The sequence below is a fragment of the Stegastes partitus genome, unplaced genomic scaffold (genome assembly GCF_000690725.1).
Source record: "Stegastes partitus isolate 25-593 unplaced genomic scaffold, Stegastes_partitus-1.0.2 Scaffold1569, whole genome shotgun sequence".
Lineage (NCBI taxonomy): Eukaryota > Metazoa > Chordata > Actinopteri > Pomacentridae > Stegastes > Stegastes partitus.
In genome coordinates this window covers 43,605-63,848 of record NW_007579300.1, presented here as the reverse complement: position 1 = coordinate 63,848, position 20,244 = coordinate 43,605, and the positions used below count along the sequence as shown (strand labels likewise).

The window sequence follows — 20,244 nt, the reverse complement described above, 5'->3', positions numbered from 1 at the left end:
GCCGCACAGACATGAACTTTAGTGGTTTAATCAATGAGCAGAAAATGGCTTCAGTGATTACATAGCCATCGGACACATCGCCGGAGTGAGTGCGGCGCGTTCTCTGATTTACTCCGCTACAAATTTGGTCATTATCTCGAATGAAAAAGCTTTTTCTAAACTCTATTAGCTTGTTCAACCACCCAGCCCACAAGCCGTTCTCAAAATCAATGTTGCCCCCCAACATGAGGGGAGCACAGCCGCTCAGAATCACACACGCCGAGGCGGACCGAGGAGTCGTATCTTTCCCGGACACGTTCCGGTTCGTGTGGACGACGCACTTTGTTTTACTGTCAGGGTCACACGAGCGAGATTAAACAAAGTGGGAGTCCGTCACTGTGTCGCGCTCCTCAAAAACGCCGGCGAGAAAATGTCTCTGAGAGAGCAAATTAGCTCCATCGAGAAAATTGTTTTCTGGGTGTATTTTCAGCCTTGACCAAAAAAAAAAAAAACACTGTTCCTCGAGTGGATTTGTTCACAATTAAAGAGCCCATCATCAACTTTCAACATCAATTTTTAAGTCTGAACTCGCCTTAAACAAACACAAACTAAAGATTTTTTGTGGCTTTCTTTCGCTACTCCAAAGGATTAAACGCTCCTCTTGAAGACAAAGGGCCGTAATCGTTTTTATGTGAGCTAAGAAAAGGACAGCCTCGCCGATTCCCAGGGCATCGGCCACCGAGGGGACCGCTTCAGAAAAAAGGCCCGAGTCATTTATGCATTTTTTAAAAGGGAGCAAAGCAAAGTCTCCTAAAATAAAATTTGGTAACTTAATCTCACAGACGTACTGTGTGGGGAGAATAAGGGGCGCCTTGAAATCTGATCTTCTCCTGGATGGCTGGCAGCCGGAGACCAAATATAGGCCCAGTGCTCCGGTCGTAATTGGGAGCTTTATTGATTTCCGGGCCTGTCGTCACGCCTGAGGTGACCTTTTGTTTGAGAATAATTGCTCTATTAGAGGGTTTATTCAGGCACCTGCTGGGTATCTCAGACACTATTATTGTCCAATAAGAATCCCCAGGCAGTAAAGTAGTGACCCTGTACTGATATGTGGGGTGGACGGAGGGAATCTGACTTTCTGCACCGCGGGGGCTTATCATCAAATGAAAACACGGGGCCGGCTCGGTGCGTTTGTGGGTTAACGCGGGCCGTGATGCAGCTGGGAAGCTTGATAAGGTTAAATCGCATATTGCTTCTAGAACAAACCGGCTGTTCAGCACAAAATGTCACAGAATTAAATGTTTATCCACACGGAAGGCACATGAGGAATAACTCATTTGTCGCTATCAAATATCCATACCGCTGCAGCTTTAAATATAAAGACGCCGCGCTTCCACTGCTTCCCTACCAAGCGGCGCGCCATTAAAATGTATCCCGCGTTGTCCGAGGGGGTTCATCCCAAGTGTGATCAGCGCAAAGTTGGAGAGGTTTACCAGGGAAACTTTCTCAGGCCGAGCCGAGCCTTCTGGGTGGTTTTGGCTGAAGCGCGGTGGCCTCTCGACCTTGAGACAGCTCTGAAAGAACTTTTAGTCAACAGAAAGTCAATAATTAAAAACAGAGCAAAAAGAATCCTGGCTTTCTTACTATGGCTGCTCTTTATTTATACATTTTGGCATGGGCCAAAGGGCATAAAAATAAGAGCAAGAAGAAGTTTGAAAATGCAGAGACTACAAGATGTGTGACATTGCTGACTGCACAAGTGTGCTTCTCAATAAAACATCTCTGAGCAGACCCACAGACGAGCTGGTACCAGCAGTAGGATGTGGTACTTCTGTGGCTGCACCTGACTCAGAGTTTTGTCAGTGGATGTGGATGTTCAATACACAAGTTCAACTATTCAGAACTCTTTTTTTTTTATGTGGAAAATCGATTTCCTCGAGCCTCAGTGATGATTTTGGTCACAAAGTCAGAAGCAACATAGTGGTGGGAACAGATTCCTGAGCATTTGAGATCTGAAATGATGTTTATTTTAATTGCCAACATATTTGTCAGAAAAGGAAACAAGCATAACGAATTGACCTCTGACAGCAAATTTATCCTCTAAATTTTTACCTTAAGCGCTAAATACGACGTGCAAGTGAATGGACAAGTGCAAAAAAATAACTTGGACATCTTCAGCCACATTTGGTGCGGATGAATTATAAGTAAATGAAATATTTTTGCACACAGAGTTTTAATTGAATTTCATCAAGGTTGTCCTTGAAACCTTTGAAGTGTCGCCATCATTTCGACCTCTCGTTGAGACACCACCTCAAGTTACAGCTTCTCTTATCAGTTAATCATTCTTATTAATTATTTCAAATGTCCAGATTCGGTACAGTCATTAGGCATTCCGTGTTAAATTGCACATCATACTTTTGCCTCAAAGACATAAAGGTTGTTATGGCACATTTTGGCAGAGCTGGCTGAAGAACACGCTGCTGTATGATCAATTTAGTTTCAGAAATTCAGAATTTTAGAGTACAGAACACAGAATAAAGTTGATAATCTGGAAACACAGACTTTTTTTCCAAACTTACTTTTTTGTTTCTATACTTATCCAGAAGTGGAAATGACCAATATCTAATTCCATACTTTTCCATCATGCATACCAATTAAAATCTAATCAAATCAAATCAAGTTTACTGGCATTTTGCTGTACATACACAGTAGCACAGGCAAGATGAGAGAGCGTTTCTTCAGGATCCAAGATCAGCAGTTCAGCATTCTGACAGCTTGTGGAATGAAGCTGTTGATCATTCTGGAGGTTCTTCCTTTAATGCCCTGGAAACGTTTGCCTGATGGTAGCAGTTCAAACTCTGGTATGTCATCACATGACTTATATTTTTTTAGCAACTTCACTAGCGAATGCTGAAATATACAAATATACTTATCGTTTCCTTAATTTGTAATTACTGATTAAACTATTTTCCATTCTTGTAAGCCTCTATCCATTTTATCCCATAAGTATAATGTAAACTGACTGAAAAAAAACAAAGGCTGCTTGACTTGTAGAATCTCAGTAAACTAAGACGTCTCAACTCATCCCTACACCACTTTTTTATTCATAGTGCATTTTTTTTTTGACCAATAGGTTTCTTTTGCCTGGAAATGACAAAAACAAGCAACAGGAAACAGTCAGACACTGTGCTAGAGATGCTAAGGACACATTTAAACAAATGCTATGATGTTTTTTTACACTTATACTAAAAATTTCATGTTTAATTTTCTGAAATCACCTCTAAAATTTCTAAAAATTACTGTTCCAATACTGTTTCAAATGGTCCTGGTCATTTCTACGATGTTCTAGTACGATATGAGAACAGCTCATGCGGTATTTCTCTTTTAATTACTTGCCAATTGAATTAAAACCAAAAAGCTCGGTGACCTTGCTATTAAAATCCATCACTGAGACAAAGTTGTGCATCGCGTTTGCTCACAGGGCGAGCAAAGGCTGTAAAGCGCCAGCGGCTGCAATGCAAAGCGCGAACAAAAAGTACAAGGGCTTCTACATGTTAAGAAAATCTCAGCGGGTATGGAGGGGAAGCCAGCGGTGATCCCTGCGCTGGCAAGAATGGTGCAGCGCCAGAGGCCAAGAGGAATCCAAGGATCACCACCAAAATCACAGCGATGAATCAATTTTTGTCCCAACACCTCAAGGCAGACACTCAAGGAGACACCGTGCACGGTCGGTCTTCATGGAGGACTACCAAGAGGGACTCAAATCCTTTAAAACAGGCCCAAGAATACTTGACTTTCCTTGCAAAAGCTCACCTGTTTCACCACAAACACTAGCTATAAATCAAAATGTTGGTATGAGCATTCTGGTGCTAGAATGTAAGCCATAACTAATAATAATATAAATTCATATCTATTGAAATCAAATTTAATATCTGTTTCTATGTAGATGTGAAACTGGAATGAAACTTTTTCAAATGGAAGGTGGAATGGCCTTTCAGTGCCACCTTAGAGGAAACATCAATACGACTTTCAATGCGTCTGCTCTCCTTTCAAACTTCCTCCCTTTGCCTTGTGTAGGTGTTATGAAAAGCCAGTCGAAGGCTTTCATCCTACTACTCTCTGTGGCTTTAAAACATGAAGACAGGATGTATGCACCCCCTCCCCCCTCAAAAAAACACATCAAATTGTTGGTATTTGACTACTGCGTTCAAATCAAACTTGGAAACCTGGTTGTCACAGATAGCTTTGAAGCCATGCTGCCGGGGCCAAAGGGAAGCAGGCTGATGAGCGAGGAGGTGAGCGTTCGTCGCCGCCGTCCAGACGTCACACTCTCCCCTCCGAGTTGCGAAATTGTCATGCTCCACGTTGCCTCTGGCGCCGCAACCCACAATGATATCATTAAATCTTGGCACAAACAGTCATGACTCACGCTGCTCTGCTGTTTGTTGCGACGCCACCACTCCCGTTCGTTAAGAGGTAATTTTTTATTTTTTTGCCTACACCAGCTCGTAACCATCCGGCTTCGGTCACACTAAAAACATACAAACACCCGCTCCCCGCCACGAGAAACATGAATTAAAGATTGGCGTTTTCAGAGCGCCATTGAAAATCGTTGACGCGGCCTCTTTGTGCGTCCAGTCGTCGCTCGAGCGCATTGGGGGGAAAAGCAACTGCTCAGTGGTCTTAATGCACTAATGCTCTCTAATGCATTCGGTTGCCACAAAGCAGACATCGGCATAAAGGTTCTCAGTGTGATGAAATTGATTTTCAACATGTTATTTTGTCCCCCGTTGGCAAAAACACATCAGAGAAGCCGTAAGATTCTTTTCATTTACTGAAACCAATTGCTCTCGCGCAAGAGCGTGGCCCCAATCCAGATCTTACAACAGAGGAACACATGTCGTCGTGTTACCTCCACAACATAAAAACCAAAGAGCCCCACTGCAGCTGATTGTAGCCTTTCTGTGCAGTAAGTTCTTCTTACTGCTTCTGGCAGAAATCCCCCCCACTGCAATTTAGCGAATTGAAATATTTACCATAAACATAGCCTTATTTTATCTTCGCACCGGGAGCGACCAAGGTACAAAATGGCCAAACGAAACTAGCGGCAATATGTTTTCGATTCATTTTCTTCCAAACAGAACTGAACAGGAGAAAAGAGGAGTGAAAGAAAACACGTTTGGTTGAAGCTTGTCATTGGAAAGTTGCTCGACTTTGGTTGCCAGCATGTGTTAGGCGTCAGTATCACCAGTTTCCATTGAAACTGACGTGAAGCTAGTTGCATTTTCAGCAGTAGTCTGAACATCAACAGTAAACTTGAACCTCAAATTGACACAAATTTAAATTCCAAAGACGTTTCTCAAACTAAACCACAATCTAATGTTAAAACAAACTAAAAAAGTATTTTATTGTCAGGCTGAAAGACACTTAAATGTTAAAATGTCAACACTGGTTCACCTGTAAACACACACATGAACCAACCAACCAACCAACCAACCAATTAATCAATCAGACTTATTTAACATAAATGAATAAAAATGCAATAAAACATTACAAACAATAGACTAAAATATGTAAATAAGTGAATAAATGGAGAAATCAATAAATAAAATAAGTTCTAAGAAGATTAATAAGCAAATAAAATCCATCAAATCCAACAAAAGCCAGACTGAAAGGTAGCTCTTGAGTTTAATTTTAAAATTACCAACACTTTTGGATGTGATCAGAATTTTACCTACAGTCACAAACAGTGAACTGGAGGAACTAACTGGAGGAACTTTCACATCAGTGAAGCAAGATAAATAAATTGCAGATTTTTGGCAGGTTTAACAACAAAATCCAGTCACTGTGGTGTTTTTTTTTTTAATGATATTAGATATGTCATGATTAAAATGTGCGGTCGATACCATGACTGAGCATTTCCACCTTAAAACCGCAGTAATTCAATGATTTTTAGAGTTTCATAATCAACAAACCCAAGCAACCAGTTCAGAATCAGTTTCCAGCTCAAACACGTGTAACTGAATTACTCCAATATTACAGCTGGTGATTGTGTACTGTAGTTAGATGGTGTTTGAAAGGAAGTGTAGGTGAGCTGGTGTGCTCGAGCTGCAAATTCAAGAGGAAGCGACGGTGTAGAGTTCTATCAAAGCCACTTGAAGACACAAAAAGATTGTTTTTCATGGAAGAAAATGACTTAAACGTGTCATTTTGAGTTGAGTTTTTCGGGGTTTAATCCATGGCGGTCGTGGAATTTCAACACATATGAAGCCTTGAACTGACAAACCTAACCTCAGGCTAAAGTTAGCTTAATCCTCTGACAGGAAAACCCATTTAATTTAGGATAATCACTTAGCTAACCTTGAAAACCGAACAATCAGCATTGACAGATCAATGCGTTTCCACTCAACTTTTTAATTACGCTAACTGTTGACCTTCAACTTTGTTTCTCGGCGTTTGCTCCCTTGGATGCAAGTGTTTTGAAATTCAAGGTTCTTCTCCAGCTCCGACATTTCAAAAAAATGTTCCCTCTAATGTCATAATTACAGATGAAAGAGCGCGGTCTTTAAAACGGAGATAAAACGTAAGAATGCATCAGAACGAGCGCCCTGAGGTCTACGAGGCCAATAAGTTCAAAAAAAGCGAGCGTTCTCTACTCTTAGTGGAATCAGTCGAGTCGAACAATTACTGTTAATTTTGATATCTTACTGGCCTGAAGCCAACGCAAGGGTCAGTGGCAAGTGATAATAAATGAGTGATAAAAACTCGGAGCTTCATTCAGACCCACAGATTACCCAGGAGTGTAGTTTTTTTTCCCTTCTTCTTCTTCTTCTGTGAAAAGATAGCAAATGACTGAGTGGGGGAGAACCTGTATTTCACTGATATAACCAGGGGTAGAGCATATAATTCGAAAGGCAATTGACAGCACCCCGAGGATCACTGAAATGAGATAATAAACTCCAGAGTGCAAACCCAGGGACTGTGTGGACCTTTAATCTCCAAAATGGTAAAGAAGGAAGATTCAATCATGCTGTGTAACTGCCACTTAGCAGCTTTTAGTATCTCCGCTTGGTCATATAACGCAGATGAACGATAAATCTTGTCGGGGCGATCGCTTAAATGGGAAATTTTTTATTATTATTAAAGAAGCAGCAAACAAGCGGCTGGATTAGCAGGAATTCTAATGCAGGACAATCGACTCGTCCGCACGCATATCATACTCCATCAGGCTATAAATTGAAATTCAAGGGACTGAGCAGACGACGGGAAAACACTTTAAAATGCGTGTGGGACTGACTTTCTATAGCAATTAGCACCCTGCGTGGAATGCCAATTCCAGCAAAGTGCCAGTGTACCACATTTTCATATCAGGAGAACAATAGTCAAATCAAAAAGCCCCAATCACGCTTCCTGTGGCGTTTGATGTTTGGAACAAAGTTGGAAAGCTCATTTCGCTGGAAGACTCTGAAATTAGGGGGCTGCGTGTTCATTTGCCAGAATGAGACGCACGTCGGCTGAGCGTTTGATTCAATTTCAGCGGCGAGTTAACAAAAGGGGGAGGGGGATAAAGAAAAGCATAAACGAGATGGCAGCACAATTAATGACCAATATCCCTTTTACCCCGCTCACTTTGTCTGTTTGTGTGTTTCTCTTTGTGGGGGGAGAAAAAAAAAAAAAAACGCTGCACATAGAGCCACGGCATCTCCATAGAAACTAGGCTACCGCTGGGCGTTTAGAGTGTGCCCAGCAAATGTCATGATGAAAGTCAGTATTTCAGGCATGAGCACTAAACACCACTGAGGAGACATGTAATGGCTGCCAATATTTTGAGCGCGGCAAATCAGCGGGGGGTTGACACGGCCGCCTCCGTGGGACGCGCGCCAGCGGATAGGCAATCCAGGACCGGAATTGACAACAGATGACAGGGACGCACGCTTTTCAAGTAGAGAAAGATGATATTGCATCAGGGCCGCCGCCTACTTTCACGCTCCCGTCACGATAATGTGATGAGCTGTCACATTAAAAAATCCTCGAGTTGGTCAATTTGAAGCGCCATCAGTATTCCCCCGGCGGCAAGAATTATTGCAGCCATAACAATAACACTAAAGGTTCGGGGCGATAAATGTCAGCAGGAACACTGGTTGGAATGCTGGCCCCGGCTTTGAAGCTCATTCCTCTAGGTCTGTGCCTGGCTGAGCACCCAGATGCCAAGATTTGGGCAAAGCCTTTAGCCTCCTGCAGGCTACTGAGTGGCTCTATGTGCAGCCAATTTGGATCGCTGAAGAAAAGGAGGATTTATTCAATAGCATCAATTGAAAAACACTGCAAAAAAAAAAAAAAAAGAGGGGTTTTCAACCAACTATAGCAGACATTAAGGGCAAAGTCTGAGCTTAAATAAGACAAAACTAATGACAATCCAACCTTGCGTCACTTGGAGCTGTCACGCTGTGGCACAAACAACCCCTGGCAGCATGTCCAATGAAGCCGGAGCTTCTCCTAATTCGCATCTGAGCCCCTGCAGGCAATTACCTGCTTATCGTTCGTGACTGGCGCTCGCTCTTCTGAATGTTTGTCACCGACGTCGCGGAAGGTGGCGCCGGAGACGACGGCGGCGGCACCCGAGGGGGGGGAAGGCGCGGACGACGGGCCCGGGAAGACGCTTCAACGTTTCAATTAAGAGGCTCGGCGGAACATGGCGGCTCCTGATCGCCTTCCTGCTCCACGGCAACCCCCCCCCCCCCTCCCCTATCTCTCTCTCTCCCTCTCTCTCTCTCTCTCTCTGTGTCCGTCAGTCTGTCTCTCTACTCGTTTTTCCCCCCCCCCTCCCTCCCTAATTACAGCGGGTCGATAAGGCCAGAAAACACAGCTCGAACGGACCGAGGCGAGGCGCAGATAAACACGAACGCAGGCGAGAATACAAAGACGTATTAACTCGCACGCTGATCCGCACGCACACACTCGCGCAGATACAGGCTGATACACCGCTGACAGTCTGAAGCATGATTAATCCGACTCGCTCGCTATTTTCCACTCTGCATACAAAACGCACCTGCGACCACAGAAAGAAAGACATCTGACAAAAAAAAAAACCCCACACATAAATGACTCTAAGTGCAACTTATTCACCTCTTTATGTGCTTTTCAACCTGAAATTAAAAAAAGAGAGAAAAGAAAAACCTTCTCCTGCTTTATTTATGGAAATATGGCGGCTCAGGTTGATAAAGGAAACATAGAAGGTGGATCGGTGGTTAGCAAGAAGGTCGTCGGTTCGTGTCCCGGTGAGGACACCTGGGATCTTTCTATATGGAGTTTACATGTTCTCCCCGTGCAGCGTGGGTTCTCTCCAGGTTCTCCAGCTTCCTCCCAAACAGTCCAAAAACATGTTGAGGTTAATTGGTGATTGTAAATTGTCCGAATGTGAGTGTGCTTGGTTGTCTGTCTCTAAGTGTAGCCCTGTGATAGACTAGTGACCTGTCCAGGTGAACCTGCCTTCACCCTGAGTCACCCTAATAGACTCCAGCCCCCCATGACCCTAGTGAGGATTAAGGGTGTATAGATGATGGATGTTTAAGAGAATCTATGTGCATATTCTGTGCTGACTCCCACACCTTTTAGACACAATCAGGACGCAACAAAGAAGCAAATTTTTATTTATTTTTTCCCCCCAACGTCTAACAGAAAAACAAAAAGAAAAAACCTGCTGACCTTTTCCTAAATGAGGCAGTTTTACACACTATTTGGAAACTCCTCCTGAGGTGTTTTCGTGGGGAAAAAAAAAAAAACCCTCCGCCGCACACAAACAGACACACCTGAAGTCTACAGCAACCATTAGCAAGATGGAGGACTGTCATGACATTTAGTTTGACCGTTGCTCCAAACACTGAATATTTATTGCTGTATTAAAGCGCCCCCGCCCCTCCCCTGCTTTATAAGCCATTTCGGCAAAGAACATTTAAATCATGACAACAATCATGATAGATCGCCGCGGTGGCTGCCTGGCGTTCTCGCCTCTAATCTCCACTTCAGACTCCAGCATCACGGCTCAATTGTACATAATTGCCCTGAAGATGAACTATGGCACAAACATTAGGGGCATCCAATTCTCCTCTAAATCCATCTTCCATACCCTCTTATCAGTCAAGGGCACTCTGCAAACAGGAGGCCGATTATCTATTAGCGGCCCAATAAGTGAATCATCTCGTCACTCTTTGCTTTTTTCCGCATCTATTTTGGCCGCTCTGCTTATCTCTCTCGTTGAAAGAAACGCCGCCTTGCTGAGAAAAGGCGCAACACGGCGAGAAGCGGAGAACACCAGATGACCTAACGCCATGAATTCACCGCGGGGGGGAAGGAAACTCTACGTCAGGAAAGAACCACACAACGAGGCGCGGAGCGATTTTCAAACGACGCGTTTCCTGAAGGAAGTGCAGTCGACCCGAGTTGCAAGCAAAGTCGCTAGAACCTGGTAAATGAAGCAACAAATTCAAATTATGCAAGAGAATACACAGCGAGGAGTTCAGTGGAACCTCATGCATATGAAAAACCTCCTCCCGGGAGGTGGATAAAGGTTCTGTTTTTATGCACTTTGCATGCACTTGTAAACAGAACTTTTCACGCTGAGGGAAGCAGGGAGGTGGTCCAAGCTCGGCGACTTAGCGACAACTCGCAGGGTTGGACAGCTTTGGCTAACATGGCACCAGTTGTTCCAGCTTCTTTCTCTTCTCTCATCAAAATAGAAGCCCACTAGTGCCATCGATTTCTGCATTAAAACACTTCTGTGTCATCTATTCTACATAAGAGTAGAAAAATACAGCTAATAAGCTACATTAGCACCCTGCCTTTTGAAATTCTCTGGAATCGATGCAAGTAAATCCACACATCAAAGCGAATTTATTGAAATTAATGTATTCCGCTGTGATATTTTATCAATGCATGCATGAAACGGGGTCACTGCAAACGACAGGCAGAGCAAATCTGAATTCTCTGCAAGCTAATCCGTGACCATCCTGCTGCGCACCTTCCTGGCTGATCAACAGGTGACGCGACATCTGGTTTTGGCAACACGTGTTGACAGTCGGAAGCTTGTAAAAATGGATTTTGAGTCGATGCACGGTGTCTATTTGTTAAAGAAAGAAAAAAAAAAGCAGTGAAACTTCATCAATTCTGCAGCAATGCTTCATTGTTTTCCCCAATCTGCAGACAAAAGTTCACGCAACAAAAAAAAAAAAAGCCACAAAAGCAGGTGTGTTGCAGATGATTCCCACTGAGCATCGCGCGCAACTCGCTCCTTCAATCAACATCTGTTTAAGCGCTCATCACTTGAGCTCTTCGTCGGCAGGCCACCGAGGCGACAGCGAAAACAAAACACGGCTGATTAAAATCATATTTGTTTTTCCTCTCCACGAGAAAACGCGAGAGAGAAAAAATAAAGTCAAACATCGTCGGTTCTGCAATATTTACACCTCTTCGCCATCTTTAAAGAGCGTGTTCCTGTCTGACTCCTCTTCCCTCGTCAATATTTTGACTTTCAAGTGAGCGGCTTCACATTTCATGCCTCAATTTATCAGCTGATAGCAGACAGGCTCCGTTTGAAATAAACAACATTTTATCAATATTTGACAAAAGCGCACCCTCGGAAACCTTATTTTAGATTAACATGGCATGAATACCAGCAGCCTATTAGGTGGGTATCCTCGCTCAGAGGAAAACACACATATATTAATATTACTGAACAAATGTGCTACGTGAAGGATTTTTCTTATGCGCTTTCTCTTCCTCGCTAGTTGGAAATTGCAAATTCTGCACCGTGGCATGGTGTGAACGCTCGCCTGGCCGCATGCACAGTGACACGCATCATCTGGTGCATCCAATAACACCAGCCACCCTTTCCTCACCTGCCAGCAAAGAGCTCAGCTGGGCGGAAAAAAAAAAAAGCTCCTTCAGGCACATTCACCAAAGCAAAACAGAAATAAAGCACCTTGACAAGAGCGCCAAGGAAAAGCTGCAAAATCGCTAAAATACGAGCCCTGCTATTCTACCTATGCTATAGCTCCACCATAATTCCCCTTTTTCCTTTGGCCCTTGGATGTCTATTCTCTTCAGGAACACCCACAGGCTGCTCCGCTCAGCTGTTACTCAAGCTGCCGCAATGGCATGAAGCTGAGGTTTTTGGCTTTGATTCCCCCGCCCCCCCTTCCGAAATTCCTTACCAAAGTCCTTTATTGCTAGTATGAGATGCTACAAATTCAATTTTAACAGCGCAGATTTTTTTTTTGCTTTTCAGCTCGTCTCGCACAGTGTTCCAGCCTCTCGCTTTAGCTTGCATTACTCGCTAAGGTTTCAAAGTCTGCCAGTCATACAGGGTGTGAAGAAAATGTAAAAAGAAAAAAGCCGGATATTGGTTAAATGGTCAAGCCATCTCCGCTGAAGTCTCACCCATTAAATGTCGGGTGCAGCGATGCTGCTTTAAAGCCGCTCTTGGCTGCAAATGGCTGAGGGGAGGGAATCCCAACTTGGAAAATGTGGCATCATTAAACCGCACGCGAAACCAGCTGCTTTTCAGGCATCAAAAAAAAAACACAAGAGCCACAGAATCCCAGCGTCTGAACGCGTTTGTCCGTATCGAGCGGCAGAATTTTCCCTTCGAGCTGAGAGATTTCTCAGGCTGCCAATCACAGCCGTCGTCTTTGTAGTAACCCAAAGATTAGTGTGTTCTGACAACAGCTTCAAATGAGTCCAAAGCATCTCTCGGCTCTGCAAATGCATTACCGCCCCCGGCCCCCGGCCCGACCTCTCGCACCTCCAGAACCTCCACCTTGTTGCAGTAATGAGGGTTAGTGATGTGACTCTCTCGGTGTGCTGCGGCGAGTTGATTACTGGTTGCTGCCGCTGCTGCTATCTCTGGTGAGCTGCCCTCTATCTCCGTCCTCTGTCCCTGGACCGTAAGCCCTGCTAGCAGACCATCAATCAGCAGGCCGCAACAGGACCTCACGTAATCACAGCGGCCGCGTGTGTGTGTGCAAGCATCCGTGTCTATGTTACATTGCGGGCTGTACAACCTAATACGCTCAAAGTAATTTTTCACTTTGCTGGAGCTTCACGCCTCAGGAAAACCCACCGACAGCGACCATTAACCATCGACTGATGTTCCAGCATCACCAGGTCTCTAATCTTCTCAGTAATTAAGAAAAAGGTCAGTTTTTAGTGGCGTGAACTGAATTTTGCTTGCTCCAAAGCCTTAATACCAACCGATTCAACAACTACTGCGAATGCCTAACGCAGCCAAATACTAATAAGCCCATCAGGAAACATTTTAGTTACTGGTTCCTGTATTGATTGGATTTTTTCTTTTACAGAAATGCTGAATAGTTCAACGAGCCAATAGTTTGCAAATGAAGAATTTAAGCCACTTATCAAACAAAAATGCTAAACAGTCTCTCTTTTCAAATTCTCAAATGAGGAACTGCCATACGTTTATTTATCGCTGCTTTAATTTACACAGCAACACTCACATTCAGTCAAAACCAACATTTGGCAGCCGTCACCTTGGGATCTTGCAAATGGCGGCAGGTATTTTCTAGTTTCTGACTTATCGTAAACTCAAAAACGATTCATTTCAAAATACTCAAAAATATCTGCTGCGGCTCTATTTCATCTTACAAAATCAGGAAATTAAAAACACTTGAAAAACTCCATCAGAATTCACGCTGACGTCTTTAAAAAGCCTCTTTTGTTCAACCAGCAAAGATACTCAACAGAAACCCTCGCCTGTTGAGAAGCCAAAACTTTGAGCCATTTTCGGTTGATAAATGACAAATTATTAATTAATGACTTAACAACTCCCATTGCTTAATCCTTTCAGCGTAATTTAGCATCACTTTATAGTCCATTACTTGCTTGTGGTGATGCTCTCCTGTACCGCATGTGCAGAACCTGCAGGGTGGGACTGCCGGACCTTTCGGCTGCCTCCTAAGGTGTGACTGACAGTCTGCTGCTAAATCACAGCAGGGGAAGATTGTCTGCTTGGCAGGATAAAACCAAGTGTCCCACCTCACCTTTTCTGTCATTTCTTTTTTTTTTTTTTTTACACCGTGCGGCGCACAGGTGGAGGGTGGCAGTGACAGATCTAAAAGTTATAGTTTGTGCCGATACACGTATGATTTTCGAAACTTAGGGGGGGGGAAAAATCACCTTTATTCTTGTACGTGGCAGAAGACAGCATGTGACAGCAGGATACCACACAGAAACTTACAGATTTAAGTGGAAAAGGGTGAAAATATTGGGTGGTGAGTGGTTGTGTAGTGTGCCAATCAGTCAGAGCAGGTTTGTAGTGATGCTGCACAAACAGAATATCGGTGAATTTAGATGCTAAATATTCAAACTAAACAAGTTGCCTTCATTTCCCTTCCAATCCAACAACTTCCAAAGATTCCCAGTGTGTGGGAGTCCTTTCGAAAGGTAGCAGTTAGCACAAAATTGCATTATTGTTCAAATTTTTCCAGCTCTGTGCTGTAGGAGGAGGTGCATTATTTGTTAACCTTGACATCAACACACCACAATAGAAAAGAAGTGTTTCCTTTTTCTCTCATATCATGAAATATTCATACAAAAAAAATGATACCAATTGTTTCCTCTTTTTTTTTCTCTCTCCCCCTGTATTAAATCTATGGAGGCGGGTCAGCAGATGCTCCATCATTACTGAGTGAAGGCTGCGAAATGAAACCGAGCAGAGCCACCCCTGCACCACGCCAAAAAATGCAACAGTGTCCTCAGCCTTCAGAAGGAAACTCCAGCCTGCAGAGGTCAGAATGGAAATGAAAAAAGCTGATGTGATCTCCGGTCGCACTTTTGCACGCTTCAAGTTGGGTTAATTGAGCCGATTTGCGTGTCCTGCTGCAAGGTGAAGAAGCGCGCCGGATGGAGAGAGAAAAGCCGGCGTGCGTAAAGTCGCCAAATAATTACCAATGCGTAAAAATCACAATAATAATAACAACGACGGCGGTGGTTATAAGCGAGGCTGTAAAAAAAAAAATCCTTCAGTCGTGATGGAGTGCCAGCAGCGACCGGCTCTCACTTCCAATTGACTCAGAGTGCAAACGCCTTTTACGAACGCAGGGCACCAAATTCTATTTTCCCCCACTCTCTCTCTCTTCAACACACCATTTTCAATCGGTCAGGGAAGTCACCGCAGCGAATATTATTCAGCAGCCAACCCGGATGGAGGGAGCAGGGTGACACAGGTTAATGCTGATATTAATAAGAGGAAAAGAAGCTCGTCGGTACCTGGTCTTGCTGTTGAGCCGCTTTCGACGGTGCATTGCCTTCCTTCGCGGTGGTCATGATTCCCCTTTAAAGCTGGGGAGTTGTTTCCCCGGCAGGAGGGAATAGATGTTTTAAAAAAAATAAAAAATAATGCAGAAAGAAAGATACACCGGTGCAGCAGCAGCAGAAGCAGCAGCAGCAGCAGGAGAAGAAGAAGAAGAAGTCTATTCTACTGCGCCTGTGGGTTTGCAGCGACCAAGGTGTGAAATAACAAGTGGTGGAAGGACGCGCTGCTCGAGATGAGGGGAGGAAAAAAAAAAGGCAAAAGATTCTCGGTGGAAAGAGAAAGAGGAGGAGGAGGAGGAGACAGCAGGGAGGGAGAGAGAGAGAGAGAGAGAGAGAGAGAGAGAAGCCGAGCATCTCTTTCTTTAAATGCGGGACTGTGCCATTCAATATTCCACAGGAGTGTGCGCCCACACGCACATTTGGTTCGCAAGTCAGCTGGGATGCAATGTGTTGCATCAATTAAAAATGTACAATTCAAATTAAAGTCCTGAAACTTTAATACTGAGCTGGCGTGGAGGATAAGCTCATAAAACATTCAAGGACACTTTTAATCACGCCGTATCAAATGTCTGTCATAGTTTATTCATATTTATTCATTTGCAAATAAAGCCTCATCTCATTAGTCCAAATCCAAAATGCTGCTGCTGGTGGTGGTGGTGGTGGGGCAGAAATCTCTCAGATTAGCCCCGCAGCATGTAGATATAGATGTAAATTTGCTTTCTTATTGTAATTATAGAAACAAAAAAATGCTTTGCTGCACGGGTGCATTAGTGATAGCAGCGAAAGGATGTAATGGATTAAATATTGCAGTGAAGTAATAACACTCAGAATGTTTGAAATTATGTTGAAGACATGAGCGCCTGTAAAAAGTTATGACCCAGAGGATGAAGTAGTTGCAATAAAGTGAGCCTTGTTAGGACTGAGGAGAGAGAAAAAAAACCTTTTAATAAAGTTCAGCCAGTCTGAGATTTGAAAAAATAAAAAAATAATTTAAAAAAAAAGGCTTCTACTGCAGTACAGGGAGCCTCTCATGTTGTCTACATTTCATGATAAGAAGCAAACTTCTTTTCACGGGCTTGTTCAATTAATTACATCTGCGAGGAGAAGTGTTGTACAATCCCCATTAAACACTGCAAAGGAAATGACTCACTTTGATTTGCTCTGAGATGTACTTAATGTTAATTAATACCTTCGTCTCCAGTTTGACTCTTTATATTGCAGGTTTTGCAACCCAATGTGCTGCACCGTTAATTAAAATCAGGTGGCGACTGGGTGAAGTCAATTACCTCGGAATCCCAAATGAATATCTGCAGTGTTGCTACGTGTGACCGGCGGTGCACAACGGGCAGAAAAGGCCTGTGCTTAAAAAAAAAACAAAAAACACACACAGCCTCAAAGGGAGAAAGAAAAAAAATCCACTTTCAGACGCCCTTGGATGAGATATCGTTGTGTTGTTTTTGTGCCAAAAGCCTGTTTTTTTTTTCATAATTTGCTTTCAATCAACCTGCCTTATGAGCTTTTTTTTTTCTTCTGAATTCACATGAACAACTTTTGAGCAGTCCCCAGAGAATAAAAGGTTTCTCTGTGTTGGAAATGTGAAGGAATTTGTATCAATACGAACAGAATAGTCAGTATTTCTAACTGGGGAAGAGCGAGGGCTGAATGGGGGCCAATGTTTTCCATCCCTGCTTAGTCGAAACGCCTCTACAGCTCTGCCAGTGGTGCTCCCAGGCTGAACTTTGGCTTACAAGCTACCAACGGTGCCGGCAGGTATAGATCTGCCATATTTACCGCCTTCTTTAGGTGTGCTAGTAAGCTAGCAATGCTAATTAGCACTAAACATGAATACAAGTGAAAATTTGACTTGAAAAATAGAACAGATCAAATGAAAGATATTTATATGGCACGTTTAGAAGCAACCTAAGTTAACCAAAGGGCTGCACATGTTACCAGAGAGGCAGCAAAAACCATGTGCCAACATCCATCCATCCATCATCTATACACCGCTTAATCCTCACTAGGGTCACGAAGGCAGGAGACACCCTGGACAGGTCACCAGTCTATCACAGGGCTACACTTAGAGACAGACAACCAAGCACACTCACATTCACACCTACAGACAATTTAGAATCACCAATTAACCTCAACATGTTTTTGGACTGTGTGGGAGGAAGCCTGAGAACCCGGAGAGAACCCACGCTGCACGGGGAGAACATGCAGAAAGATACCAGGTGTCCTCACCAGGATGCAAACCAACGACCTTCTAGCTGCGAGGCAACAGTGCTAACCACTGCTCCACCGTGCAGCCTTCAAGACAATATAAAACATGTAAAATCAATTTTAAAAACTAAAGAAAATAGTATAAAATACTAAAAATGGTGAAAGAAGGGTTGCAACTTGTCAGATCAGTTTCTAAAGATAAATATGAAATACTAGGACCGTTAAGAGCAGTCCAAAGCCGCTGGAAACATTTACATCTTGAGATTTCTCTTGAAAATATCAATAAAAGACGAACGTTTTATTGAAAGAAGAAGGCTGTTGTTAAGCGTCGGAGCCGCTGCAGAAGATCGATCTCCCCTGATAGAAATATAAACACTAGAAATACAACATAACAGAGCTGCGTGATTACGGCTAATATGAAAATCACAGCTGTTTTAATGAATATTGAGATGATGATTGTTTATCATGAATAATCATCGATTTTAGAGACTAATAGTTGTCTTTCATCTCTAAAGAGAGCGCTGCTTTCAGTTCAGCGTTGAGCTATGTTGCTCCTACGATGCATATCTTTGCATCGGAATGAGACTTATTCAATGTGCATCTCCTAGACGCCGCATTTTCGACCCCAAACCAAATCAACAGAGCACTTCTTTCACCGTCACATTATGCAAGTCAATGACACGCCATATAACGTCGCTCTTATGGAAATCTGAGCTGATGCTGAACAAACACGGTGAGTTAATGAGGTTACGTCGGCGCCGTTATTCTCTTTGGCCTTTACACGTTCGCCAAACAGCCGCTTGAGGGCTTTTTTTTCAGGTGGTTGAATAAGTTAGTTGTGTTGTTTGGCAGCACAGAAACAAGATTTGTTCTTGCTTAACCTCACTTGCCCTAAATCCAAACTGCAAACATCAGATGCTCTCTGCTGTAAACTGCTCTTCTGCTCCGGGCTGCAGACGGTTTCCCAAAAGCCAAAACATCTCCATTAGTTTAGAGAGCGCTTGATTTAATGTTGAGTGCAGTGTTTCTATGAGCTGTGTCAGAGTTTTGTCCATTTAATTGCCAAAATGAGGATTTAGAGTCATATTAGAAGAACTGTGCATCCTTGATAATGGCACCATGAAAAGTTAAAACGCCACCAAAGTTAAAACAGTTCACCTGAATGTGTGCACCATGGCTCAAGGCAATCCATCGCCAGTCGTTAAGGTGCTTCACTAATGAACAAGAACCATATGTAAGTAATCAGAGGAATCCCCTTGTTGGTTGTTTAGATATCTCAGTCTGGTGTTGAGTAAATGACCAACCGGACAAAGACAGGTCTTGGATCATGCTGCTGGATCGTCTATAAAACCCATTAAAGTGTTTTACTGACAAAAGATCCGCAAATGTGTGCTGCAAGGTCTGTTTTGCAGCCTCAAAAGAAACGAGCTTCTCTTGTTCTTCAAAAATATTAAAAGCGCAACACATCACATTTTTCACTCTTTGCCGGAAAAAAAAAGCAAAAAAAAAAAGCCTCTAATGGTTGTGTCGCAAGTTCTGACATATGAAAAAAGAATGAAAGCCACCCAGTGAGCATCTGCGGCTCCAGACCACATTAGCAGCCTTCTGCAGCAACTCAGCAGAGTGATGTATGAAACCGAAAGAACTCCTCAACAGCCAATCAATCAGCTCCAAACTAATGACGGCCACTTTCGGCCAAAGCCCTATTGGCCGATGACGGATGCTATGTGATCGGACCGCGGCAGCCAAGAACACAATAACTACCTTCACCGCTGCCGTGTTACAGAGTGAGTGTACAAACCTCATGTCTCTGATGTTGACAAATGGACAAGGCGACGGCCGTGATGAATGCTCCCGGGGGTGGCTTTGTTTAAATACACATTCCTGCAAAGTTAGGAATTAACTGACTGACAGTGCCAACCTGTCCAAACAAATGGAGCCATCCGCTCGCTTCCTGCCTCATCATTTCACTGCCAATGGCGAGCGAGCAGCCAACCTGATGAACTGAAGGCGCTTTTGCCAAATTAAAACTCCAAAGCAATCAATACTTGCCACTTAAAATCCTATACGCTGATGCATTAGTTTTGCGGCTGATTGTAGCTCAGTAATTACTGGAAACAAACCTGTGGTTACTGGGTGATGATTATATAGATAAGAATAATTGCTGTTGTTAAAGAGACATTTGTAATTAACCCTGCAAATTTCCGAGGCCGGCGTTTGTAGTCGGGTTTCTTCGGCGCTGTCCAGAGATTTACTGACGGGCGCACGGGGCGGTTACCGCATTTGCATGCTTTCAAAACAGCCTCCGCGGACGAAGAAGACGGACAAATGATACGAATAACAAAAAGAAAGAAGTGGATGCTTCAAAATGAGCAGGAAACAAAAGGGCTGCCGAGTCTGAAAAGCACCCAAAAATTGTTGCACAGACTGAATTACATTTCTGTTTTCTCTCCTCAATTTCATTTCAGAAACCAAAGCAAAGTCTGTCCAAAGCTTTTAGTTTGCATAAAGCAAACAGTTGTTTCCTCGAGTGCTCTGGCTGCACGGGCTTTTTAATTGAGATATTTGGAGAACTAAAGCGTTAAATCCCCGTTTAAGACCAACGGGTATGAGAGGGATCATCGACATTACAAGGAAATCTGGTGTGTTTTTGATCAAGTCTCTTGTTGAAATGCTTGGAACTTGGAGAGCGGAGCATTAGGTTCTGAGAAAAGATTA

The 20,244-nt window shown here is 43.4% G+C and overlaps 1 protein-coding gene across 1 annotated transcript in view; it reads right to left on the bottom strand.

Moving 5' to 3' along the window:
• Positions 1-15,318, bottom strand: part of LOC103371350 (dipeptidyl aminopeptidase-like protein 6) — a gene marked incomplete at its 3' end in the record, with an annotated part of 127,572 nt that extends 112,254 nt beyond the window's left edge. Inside the window, exon 1 of the mRNA XM_008300647.1 lies at positions 15,262-15,318. Within this exon, the coding sequence (XP_008298869.1) occupies positions 15,262-15,318 (57 nt within the window). The remainder of the gene's footprint in view (positions 1-15,261) is intronic.
• Positions 15,319-20,244: the final 4,926 nt, after the last annotated feature.